The 11,806-nt window shown below is 63.7% G+C and overlaps 1 protein-coding gene across 2 annotated transcripts in view; it reads left to right on the top strand.

The window, feature by feature from the left end:
* The first annotated feature begins 289 nt into the window (after positions 1–289).
* NTN1 (netrin 1) overlaps positions 290–11,806 on the top strand; it is a 76,261-nt gene continuing 64,744 nt past the window's right edge. For both annotated transcript variants that reach the window (XR_010349643.1, XM_064395550.1), the window contains exon 1: positions 290–1,600. Coding sequence is in view for 1 of the 2 variants with exons in the window: in XM_064395550.1 (XP_064251620.1) it covers positions 577–1,600 (1,024 nt within the window). In the remaining variant the exon portion in view is untranslated. The remainder of the gene's footprint in view (positions 1,601–11,806) is intronic.

The raw sequence follows: 11,806 nt of genomic DNA, 5'->3' as shown, positions 1-11,806 counted from the left end.
GTGGGGCTCCTCCCGGCCGCTTCCCCCCCTTCCCGCTCCACGCCCCCGGAGCATCCCCAGCTGCAGGGCGCGGGCGGCCGCGGCTCCCCCAGCCCCGCCGGGGGCACGGGGGGCGTGGGGGCACAAGGGCCCCCGCCCGGCTCCTGGGGCGGCCCGGGAGTGTGGAGCCCGCGGTGTCGAGGCGGGCTCCGTCCCACTCCCATCCCCCCCGCCCTCCCCGCGGCCTGTGCGCGTCTCTGGCTGAGCCGCCAGTGGATGTCGTTGTTCTGTTCCTTGAGCGCGATGTCACTCCTTTAGCATGACCTCAAACGCGGCGGGGGCTGGGACCGCCAGTCATTCTCCGTGCGAGGGCCGGGGCGGGAGGCAGGCGGGACCCAGCCCCGCCGCCAGCCCCACTTTTGTGGTGCCGCCGCCGTCGCGGTCTCCCCTTTCTCCGCGGGGCTGGCCGCGGGGCGGGCGATGCTCCGGGCTCCCTGAGCCGCCGCAGCGCGTCCCCGGCCGAGGCGCCCCGCGGCTCCCCGCTCTGCCCCGCGTCCCCCCGGCCGCCGTCCCCGCGCCGCGCGGAGGTCGCGCAGGATGCCGCGGAGGGCCGCGGAGGCGCCGCTGGCCCTGCTGCTGGCGGCGGCGTGGCTGGCGCAGCCCCTGCGCGGCGGCTACCACGGCGTGAGCATGTTCGCCGTGCAGAGCGCCCAGCCCGACCCCTGCTACGACGAGCACGGGCTGCCCCGCCGCTGCATCCCCGACTTCGTCAACTCGGCCTTCGGCAAGGAGGTGAAGGTGTCCAGCACCTGCGGGAAGCCGCCGTCGCGGTACTGCGTGGTGACGGAGAAGGGCGAGGAGCAGGTCCGCACCTGCCACCTCTGCAACGCCTCCGACCCCAAGCGCGCCCACCCGCCCTCCTTCCTCACCGACCTCAACAACCCGCACAACCTGACCTGCTGGCAGTCCGACAGCTACGTCCAGTATCCCCACAACGTCACCCTCACCCTGTCCCTCGGCAAGAAATTCGAGGTGACCTACGTCAGCCTGCAGTTCTGCTCGCCGCGCCCCGAGTCCATGGCCATCCACAAGTCCATGGACTACGGCAAGACCTGGGTGCCTTTCCAGTTCTACTCCACGCAGTGCCGCAAGATGTACAACAAGCCGAGCCGCGCCGCCATCACGAAGCAGAACGAGCAGGAGGCGGTGTGCACCGACTCGCACACCGACGTGCGGCCCCTCTCCGGCGGCCTCATCGCCTTCAGCACCCTGGACGGCCGCCCCACCGCCCACGACTTCGACAACTCGCCCGTGCTGCAGGACTGGGTGACGGCCACCGACATCAGGGTGACCTTCAGCCGCCTGCACACCTTCGGCGACGAGAGCGAGGACGACTCCGAGCTGGCCCGCGACTCCTACTTCTACGCCGTGTCCGACCTGCAGGTCGGCGGGCGCTGCAAGTGCAACGGGCACGCGTCGCGCTGCGTCCGGGACCGCGACGACAGCTTGGTGTGCGACTGCAAGCACAACACGGCCGGGCCCGAGTGCGACCGCTGCAAGCCCTTCCACTACGACCGGCCCTGGCAGCGAGCGACCGCCCGGGAGGCCAACGAGTGCGTGGGTGAGTCCCGGCCCGGGCGGGAGCAGGACGGGGACGGGGCGCGGAGGTCCCCGGAGGGGAGGCAGAGGGAGGGCAGAGCGAAGGAGCCGCGGGGGGCGGCGGCGAAAGGCACGGGGACATCCAGGGACACGCCGAGCGGCGCGGGGACACGCAGGGACGCGGAGAACGGGAGAGGAGGAGGGCGCTGAGGTACCGGGGAGCGGAGGGGTGAGGACGGGACACCGAGGGACCTCGGAGCGGGGATGGGAAGGCGCTCGGGAGCGCAGGGGATGGGACGCTGAGGCGCCCGGCAGCTCAAGGCAGGGGACACTGAGGTACTCGGGAACCTGTGGTGACAACACCGAGGGATCTCCAGGTGCACGGGGAGCCTGAGACCACCGGGCAGGGCACAGGAGTCTGGGGCAGGGGATACCGAGAGCCGCGGGGCCGTGGGACGGGGACACCGGAGGCACCCGGCGGCGCAGGACGGGGTTAGGGGGGGACTCCGATGAGCAGAGCAAGGGAAAGCTCGGAAACGCGAGGCAGGAAAAACCAAGGAGCCGAGGAGAGGGGATAAGGGGCATTCAGGACTCCGGGGAACGCCGTTCGTGTCCAGAGGAGCGCGGAGCAGCCCCGGCTGGCCGGGCAGGGTCTCCCGTCCCGCGCGGGTCCCGGCCGGGGGCCAGGAGCGCAGGGCCCGGCTCCGGTCCGGGATCCCGGAGCTCGCCAGCAGCCCCGCTCTCCTCCCCGGGACACGGGCTCGGAGCCGCCGCCGAGCCCGAGAGGCTCCGCGTCCGGGCGGGACCGGGACCGGGACCGGGACGGGCTCTGGCCCTTTCCGGAGGGGGAAGGCGGCCGGGAGCAGGGCAGGGAAGCCGGGCAAAGCCTGCAGCTCCCGTCCCCGCATCCTCAGGAGGTGCGGGCGGCCCCGGGAGGCGGCGGCGGGGACTTGAGGGAGCCCCAGGGCCAAATGAGAAGCGGGCAGCAGCCGGTTCGGTTCGTCTGGAGCGAGAAACGCGCCGTGCTGGCTGTCCCGGGCGGACACGGAGTGTCCCTGGCCTCTGCCGAGGTGGACAAGGGTTAAGGGTTTGGGCAGTTCTCCCCGTGAGTCCCCGCACATCCCGCCGAACGCTCCCTCCGATCCTCCACCCCCGCTTCCCAGCGGGATCCCCGCGCAATGCCGCTCCTCTCCGCGCGGTTGAGGGGCCGGTGCTCGGCCCTGTGCCCGTGGGGACCCGGCCCCGGGGCTGGGATGGCCCGGACTGGGCTCCGCTCCCCGGCCCCGAGCCCCCGGCCCCGCGGAGCGCAGCCCCGGCCCCGCCGCCGCCGCCGCCTTGTTTACACGGAAAACACGGCCCCGTCTTCCAAAATATTTGCAGCTCCGACTATAGGAAAAAACCCTCGCCGAGCGGCCGGGCTTGGCCGCCTTTTTTTTTTTTTCTTTTATTTTGTTTTCTTTCCCTTCTTTTTCATTTTTTATTTTTTTCCCCAAATCACAATCAGATGTGTGCCTTGCAGAGAGCGCAGTTTCTTCTCCGGCGCCTTCAGCAGGAAGGCACGGCCGAGCGGGGTTATCTGGCGGGGAGAGGCGCCCGGTGGCACCGGCGGCCCCGGGGTCCCGGCAGCCTCGGGGCGATGCTCGGATCCCGAAGGGACGGGGGAGGCGGCCGGGAGGTGCCGCGACCCGAGGGAGAGCGGGGGTGCCCGAGGCTGCCGGGGTCACCTCCGGCTTTGCTTTCCCGCCGTCCCGCGGCCGCCCGGCAGCGCTCGGGGACGGAGCTCCGCGCCTCTCTTCCTTCCCGGCGCTGTCTCTCGCCCAGCAGCGAGGCCGGGGGGCAGGAGGGGTCCGGCTCTCCCCGCCTCAGCCCCGCTCCCTGCCTGCAGAGTCACCGCTATCAGCGATGCCGTAATTTTGGCGCGGTCTCGAGGTGCTATCGGACCCCCGGTCTGCTCTGCAGGATCCCCAGATTCTCCTGTAAATGCTTCTATTCCGTTATTGTGCTGGCGCCGTGCTCCTACCATCCTTCTCCCTTCCAATGTACTTCCAATAAAAGGGAAGCAAGTTCCCAGTTTCCAGTAAAATATGTCACTTTTATGCCAGGCTTTGCATTTCAGACCATGTGCGCTCCCAGCCGCGTCAGACTTCTGCAAACGAAAATCGCTCTGTTTTTTCCTTTTCCACCGGCTTTGCTGGGAAGTGAGTGTTTTGCAAGGACGGAGCTACCGTAAAACAATTTTCCGCAGCCCGGTCCCGCCGCTCCTTCCCTGGGGCCGCACCTATCGGTCTGTAAAAACCAGCCGCGGCCAAAACCCCGCGCTGCCCTGCCAAGCCCACCCCGCCTGGAATAATCCCCCAGATAAAGATCACAATAACCCCATTCAACTCCCACCCACTCGCTCATGACCGTCGGCCCACCCTGGTTTCTCTCCCAAATCCCGGGGGAAAGTCAGGCCCCGGGTCGGGGCAGGGGCGAGCGGGAGCCGCCGCTCGGGGAGCGCAGCGCCCGGAGCGCCGAGCTGAGCCAAAGGGGCAGCAGCCACACCAGCTGAGTTTGCGTCTAGTAGCGCTGGGAGGACTGGTTGCATTTTTTTATTTTTTTTTTCACTGAATTTACTTTTTTACTTTCTGGAAAATCGTTGGGAGTTTTATTTTTCTTTTTCTTTTCATCCAAGGAGAAAAATTATAGAAGGTGTCTGCTTTGCTTAAAAATTTGGGTGTTTTCTTTGGTAAGCCCATTCCCCCTGCCAAAACTGAATCTTTGTTCCTATTCATGCTTCTTTGGGGCTGAGAAAGAAATGCTCTGGAGTTTCTGACAGAAAGTCAAAATTTCCCATGGGAACGCTTTTTGCCAGCCAGATCGAATTTTTCTTTAGAGCCCCTCGGGAGATCCCAGCACTGCACGCGGAGAGGACAGGGCTCGTCCCCAGGAGGTGCTCTCCAGGGAGCTGCTCCTGCAGAGCTTTCACAGCCTCAGGTTCCCATCAGCTTCACCTGGCACGTAACTCATCCACGCAGAGCTTGGCCTGGCGGTCCGGCTTGGCCGGGCGCCTGGGAGCCGCAGCGCTCCGGGGAGGACTGGGCTTGGAGAAGAGCTCGGAGGTCTGTTCTCCATCCTGCCTCTCTCCAGCGCCGCTGGGCCGGCTCTGTGCTCAGCGCTGGTCCAGCCCAAGCCCCCTTCTCCAGCCCAGCTTTTCCTGATGCAGCTTCCAGCTCCCCCGGGAGAGGAATTGCAGCTGGGAAAGGTCTGGAGTAAAACGCTGCCAGAGCTCAGCTGCTGGTGAGCTCGTGTGGACACAGGAAAACGCAGGCAGGGTCTTTGATCAGATTTAACTTCACTGAAACACAACGTGCACCGTTCCACGGTTTCTCCAGAACCACGGTGTCGTTCAGAGTGCTGGGAATGAGCTGGACCAGCATCCTCCCTGCGGTTTGCACAGAGCAAGTTTGCTCCGCCTGGGATAAGGCACCGCTGGCCAAGCCCAGGCTGCATCCCGCTGACAGGCTCGTGGAGAACTCCAGACCCCTTCCAGGGCCGGCCCCGCAGCCCCAGCGCCTGTCCCCGCGGAGGCAGGAGGTGCTCCCGGCTCCTGCAGGTGTTCCTGACATCAGCGCTGCCTGCAGGTGCCGGGCGCCGCTCGGCTTTGGCTCCGCGGGGCCTCGAGAGCGTTTAACAAAGCCGGGAGCGAGCGCAGGGGAGAAAGGAAACACACTGTGTTCCCAGATAGGGGATTTGGCACGGGCACGCGGGGAGCCTGCTGCTGGACGGGCTGTGAAGGGTTCCCAGGCTGGGATGTGCCTCATGTCACAGCGATTTCCGAGCAAGTTCTTGTTCAGCGGAAAGGAAACTTCACCTCACACAAGGAGCTGACCAGGAACTCTGAGAGGAGCGCCCACCAAACACTCCCGATGAAAAACTTCCTTCCAGTCAAACCTGGGCCTTTGGCACGTCCGTGCTGCTCCAGGGAGGCATTTGCAGGGCAGAAAATAGCAAACGGGCCCCTCCACCCTCATCACAGCCAGGGAAATGAGACCCTCCCACACAGCCCGCTTCTCTCGCTCTGCTCCCTCGGAGGGACGGGAGGGGTTTCACGCCAGGGAGTTCCTGCTGTCCCTTATGGAATTCGGGTGATCCCTTTCCTTTACCTGCATTAATCACCTCCGCCTCAAAAGCTTTCCCGGTTCCATCCTGCCTGTAACCATCTCCCCAGGCTGGCACAGGGGGATACTGGGGACCCTCATGAGGGGATTCCCTCCCACTCTCCCTGGCCTCCAAACGGAAGGAGGAGTCAGGCTGGAGGTGACTTTGGCTCTGTCCCACTGGACAGTCCCTGCAGGAGTTGCAGGTGCCCGAGGGGGCAGAGCCAGGGCGAGCCCGGGGCCACCAGGGGCTGGCAGCGGCTCACGGTGACCGGGGTGCGCCCGACCGGGCAGGGCTGGGCAGGGCTGGGAGCTGTCCTTTGTGTCTGCTCCCCTCCCGCCGTGCCTCAGGGCTTTGCCGATGGCTTATCCCCTGACAGAGGGACAGGGGGACAGAGGGACAGGGGGACAGAGGGACACAGGCTCTGGCTGCAGCACTGGGAGGGGAGTGTGGGTAGGACTGGCAGAGCTGGCAGGGACCTGGTGACAGGGGCACATCCACTGCTCCCTTCAGCTCCCTGGTGGGAGGGGAGTCAGGCAGAGGAGCAAAGCGGCTTTGCAAATCCCTCTGTGAGGAGGAAAGGAGTCTGAGTGTCCCCCTGTCCACCCCGCTGGTGGCCACGGCTGCTCCGGAGGGCTGGGGAGGGTTGCAAACATCCATCCCTTCTTGCTTGGAGAAACAGCCACAGTCCCAGCCTGGGCAGAGAGGCTCTGGGCACGACCCCCAGGGTCCCACAGAGGCTCCCCAGGGTGCCACAGAGGCTCCCCAGGATCCCACAGCAGGATCCTTGCCGTGTAACCTCCTTTTCCACCCGAGGCAGGCGCTGGTGCCTGGATCTGGCAGCACAACTCCACTCTGCCTGTGGCTGGATCCAGCCAGGGTTCAGGATTTTGGAACTGCCTGTTGCCTCCTGATGATTACAGGAACATTCATCATTTCTCATGTCCAGGTTTGCCTTGGGCCTCAATTTCCCCATGCACAGGGAGCAGAGGGGGGCTCTGTGAAATCCTTTGGATTTGGGTTGAGAAGGACACGAGGCATTATTGCAGCATCCTCGCACTCAGGAAACTGCCACTGGGGCGGCTTCAGCAGCAGCTGGAGCAGGCCCTGTGGGGCTGCAGTGCTCGTGGTTCGGGTGCCATCGGGGAGCCTCGGGTCCAGCTGAGGTGCAGCTCCTGGGCTGTGCTGCGTGGGGAAGCACGGAGCAGGGCGGCTGTATTGCTGAGCAGATGGGTGCTGTAGCCATAGAAATTTGGGCCCAGGAGCCGCTGAGGCTCCCATTGTAGCCTCCCAAGGGAGCCTCGCATGGGCAGAGCTTTCTCACAGGCTTTTATTCTCAGGAAGCTTAAAGTTAAACTGATTTCCAACAGAAAGGTTTTTACACCAACAAACAAACAAACAAAAAAGCGCAGTTAAGGCTAAAACAAAACCAGGCTTGGCACTCCGGGTTGGACACTTGCCTTCCCTTGAGCTTGTCCACGGCTAATCTCTGCCCTTCTCTTTCTGGGCCAAATCTTGTCATCCTCATTCAGCCTCCGCTGTCCTCGCCTCGCAAACTGCCTGTGCCTGCCCGGGGGGACGTGCTGCTCTCCAGGGATGGAGCAAAAAGCACCCGAGGGCTCTGGAATCCCCGCTGCCTGTAAAAGCACTCCCAGGGTTCCGGGATTTCTGTCTGGGAGCAGCTGGGAACATGAATTTGTCTCCATATTCTTAATTTATCTCCCCTTCATCCTCAGGGAAGGGAGATGGATTTTTGTGGCCACGGAGGGTTGATGCCTTTTTGGCCCTAGATCTCTCCTGCCTCTCTTTTGTGACACCCAGATTTTTGGTGGTGGTTTTGGAGGATCTTGTGCTCTTTATGGGACTGCAGGATTTCATTCCAGAGTTCCTGGTGTCTCTTGTTAAATTTAGGTGATTCCTTTTCTCTGCCCTGACTGATCACCCACCCCAAGCGCCCTCACAGCCCCTCCTGTGTGTGACCTTCCTGTGGTCGGGCTGTGCAAGCAGAGCTTTATTGAGGATTTCCTGGAGGATTTCAGGGCGCTGTGTTGAGTTTTTTTCCCCACCAGTTTTGTCCAGGGCAGAGGAGGTCCTGGTGAGGCCGGCTGGAACAGCCTGGTACCCGCCTGGCACCGCAGGGGCCGTGGTGCATTTGGCCACTTGCTGCTGGCCAACAGCACAAAAACCCCACGGCAGCCCCAGCACCCACCAAATCCAGCACCCACCTTTCCCTGCAGAGCTCTGGCACAGCTGCTGGAGCAGGGACCCGGGGCAGGGCTGTGTGCCCAGCACGGGGGTCACAGGCTCAGCCTCGGCAGGATGGTTCATCTGCAGCACAGTCATGATGGCGCCGAGCAGGGACAGGATTTGCTGTCAGGATCAGCCCGTGCAGGGCTCAGAGCCGGGACGGGGCCCGGCGGTGGCAGAGCCACATCTGCTCCGTCCCCAGGGTGCCTCTGGAGCAGCGCTGCCGTTTGGCCTCCGCCGCCGCCAGCAGCAGGAAACGTTTGCTTTGCATAAACCCAGCTCCCGTCCCCAGCATCCCTGCCAGATCCCCGCTGCTTCCCCACGGAGCGGCACGGCCCGGCTGGCACGGCTCGGCACGGCCCTGCAGCCCGGCGGGACGGGACAAGGGCCGCGTCTGAGAAGGGATCGCAGCACGGGACAGGGCAGGGACAGGGACCGGGACAGGGACCGGGACAGGGACAGGGACAGGGACAGGGACAGGGACAGGGACAGGGACAGGGACCGGGACTGGGACAGGGACAGGGACAGGGACAGGGACAGGGACAGGGACAGGGACCGGGACAGGGACAGGGACAGGGACAGGGACCGGGACAGGGACAGGGACAGGACAGGGCCAGGGCCAGGCCGGATCCGCAGCCGGGCAGTCCCGGCTCTGCCCGCCGCAGACTCATCCCCGCTGACCGCGCTCCAGAGTGCGGAGAGCTGGGATGGGGCTGGAGTGACAGGCAGGCTTTTAAAAGGATATCTGTGTAATGGATTGCGTCCATAAGGGGATTAGGGTGCCCTGGGGACTGATAAGGAGACAGGGAGGCTTTTCCTGCTCCAGCCGGGGAGGGAGCGGAGCGGGACTCGCCGCTCCCGATCCAGGAGCAGAGGGACCCGTGGCACGGGGGGCTCAACCCCACACTGAGGGTTTGCCTTGGGCTCAGCAGAAACCAGGGAATCAATGCTGGGGAGGGGGAAATCCCGTCTTCTTTAGGGAGATACAAACAAACACTCTGACCCGGAGAACACGGGGATGGGAGACACTCGGCTCTGCTGGGAGATGACTTTCTGGAAGTGTTTTAGCACCGCTGGTTTTAGTGGAGCCTGGAGTTTAAAAACTGATGGGGGGATGTGGGCAGAGAGATGATTTTGTTCTGGGGCTCAGCTGGCACGGGGGGCATCGACAGCACAAACTGGGCACAGACCTGCTGCCCACAACGGGCACCTCCTGCTCAGCGGGATGGCAGAGGGCAGGGAAAGGAACGGGCAGGGAAGAGCCTGGATTCATGTCCCACACGCAGCTGTGAGACCGTGAAGGAAATCATCCTGAGCAGACATTTCCACAGGCAGGAATTTTCCTTTCCAGCCTTTTCAAAGTGCCTCGTGAGTGGCGGGAGGGTTGAAAATCGTGTTTGCATCCCCACCTGGACAGAGGGTTGGAGGGCGGGGAAGGAGCAAAACTTTATTTCACTCTGTCCTGGAACTACAGGGCTTTTCTAAATTGCTCCACAAAAGGGCTGGAAGGGGCCTCTGGCTTTGCCCAACGCCTGCTCCCAGCCGGCTGTGGCTGCTGGTGGAGAGGGGTCCCCTCGGGGCTGAGGGGATCACAGCAACCACAGCCCCCAGGCCAGCTCCTGTTCCCCTGGGGATGGAGGCGCTGCCAGTGGGGGAGCCCAGCAGCCCTCGGCCCTCTTCTGCCAAAAACAAGCAGCAAAAAGAGATCGTGTGGGCAGGTGAGTGGAGATTCCAGCACAGGCAGCAACCTTGGGAACCTCTGCTTGAGGATCAAAGCTGCTGCATCTCCCGTTTGGGGAGAGGATGGAAAGAGAGCCCAGGCCTAGACCCAGCACCCGAAATCTCCCCTGGGAAAGGGCAAAAATGCCACGAGGGGCAGGAGCAGGCAGCGCAGTGACAGAGGCTGGGAGCAGCCCGGCTCTGTGGGGCTGTTTTACAGCAGATTTGTCCTTTTTGACGTGCTGGGGTGGGGAACTCTCTCTGCCAGCGAGCAACAGGCCCAGATTCGTTGATGGTGCCTCATGCAGAGGGGACAGCGCTCCCCAGTTTGTCAGGAGGAGGGAGGGAGGGAGGGAGGGAGGGGAGGCGTTCTCCGCTGTCCCAGGTGGGAATTGGAGGAGGAGCGGCAGGAATGCTGCTGGCTCAGCAGCCCCGGGCCGGGCTCGCTGCCACATCCGCGCGGGTCCGGGCGCCCCCGGCCCGCAGGAGCAGCCCAGCTGCTGCCCCGGTCCCCCCTCACCGCGGGAAGATGGATGAGGTGTCCACGTCGTGCTCCCTGTGGGATGTCGGGGCCATCCATCACCCAGATCCCTGCCAGGCTGCGCTGGGTGGATCGCTGCGATCCGTGCTTAGTTTTGACCAAGGCAAACAATCTTGCTTGCAATTATCATTAATTATCCTATGGGAACAATTAGCGACCCTTAATGGCGGCTGTGTGGGTATTTAGGGTGCAGGCTCAGGCAGTCAGAGCAGAGTGGGTGAGGAGAGCGTGGACAGCACATCTGACAGGAAAAGGGAATTTTAACACTCACCGGGGACTGCCCCAGGGCTTGCTTTGCTCTCACAGCCCCTAAAGGACTTTCCTTCAGGGTCTAGAGTGTCTTCTCTGCCTGGGGAGAGCTGAGCCCTGCGTGCAGGGAGGGGAGGGAGGGCAGTGCCGGCAGGTGAGACCCAAATCCCCCTGTCCGCAGCCTCCTCTTCGTGCAAAAGCTTCCCCGGAGGGGCGGCCCTGGCTCCTCCTGCCCCCCTGGCTGCCCCAGCAGGCAGCGATGCTGAGCAGAAGGAGCCAAAAGCAGCAAAGCGAGCCCTGGGGAGCGCGGCAGAGGCATCAGGACACGAAATGGAGCGGGAAGAGGGAAGGTAAAGGACGGGAGGAGCCGCGGGCAGGAGGAAAATGCCTGGGTTTAAAAATCAGAGTTTGTGGTGCACGAAGCCCCGAAGAGCATCCCCGGGATGGGTAAAGCCGCTCTCTCCGGGCGCTGCCTGCTGTTTTCCAGCCCCATCTGATAAGCGGCGCAGAACCAGCCCCGCGTTTTGCTGCCTCTGTCAGCGCGGCCGTCCCGAGCTGTTTACGGGCTCAGCCTCCCCCTTTTGCAACAGGGAGTCACTTCTGGTTAGTGCTGGAGATCGGAACGTGATTACCGAAAGCCTCATGAAATTAAATCCCCTCGCTTCAAAGCGGCCGGGGAGGGAGGGAGAGAGGGAGGGAGGCAAGGAGGGAGGGAGGGAAGCAGGGAGGGAGGGAGGGAGCGTCCCTCTGGCAGCGGCGGTGGCCGGGCGGATATTGAGAGCAGCCTGGTGGCCAGCGCTGCCCCGCGCACAATCGGGCTCTGACAGAGGGACGGCAAATACAAACAGCAGCTTGTGTTTGCACACAAAGGCTCCGCGCCCCGCCACCCCCGGGCCCCGGCTCTGCACCCTCGGCTCTTGGGCAAAAAGTCCTGGGAGGGTTGGAGGGAGGGAAAGGCGGCTGAATATTCAGGGATGAATTGAAGTGTGCAAACAGCCTTTGGGAAGCCCGCGGTGCAGCGCCTTGGATCGCCTGCCCGCCGGGGCTGGAACGCAACCGCTGCGCTTGAAAGGGCGACTTTCACGCTGAAGCAAAACGGGACAAAGGAAGATAAATGAAACGGGCTCCCGGCAGGGTTTGGTTTGTTTGTTTTTGTAACTCGGCTAATATTCCCGCATTGTTCAGCCCAGCGGCCCAGTGTCTGTCCTTCACACGCTGCTCGTAAATCGGGGCTGGGCGGGCGTGCAGGCAGCGGGCGGTAAAGGGAGGGAGCAGCGGGACAGGGACGGGACCGGCGGGACAGGGACGGGAGCGGCGGGACAGGGACGGGAG

Source organism: Passer domesticus, chromosome 20 (assembly GCF_036417665.1).
Source record: "Passer domesticus isolate bPasDom1 chromosome 20, bPasDom1.hap1, whole genome shotgun sequence".
Taxonomy (NCBI): domain Eukaryota; kingdom Metazoa; phylum Chordata; class Aves; order Passeriformes; family Passeridae; genus Passer; species Passer domesticus.
The sequence above is the reverse complement of the archived record's forward strand: the minus strand, read 5'-3'. Positions and strand labels throughout refer to the sequence as shown.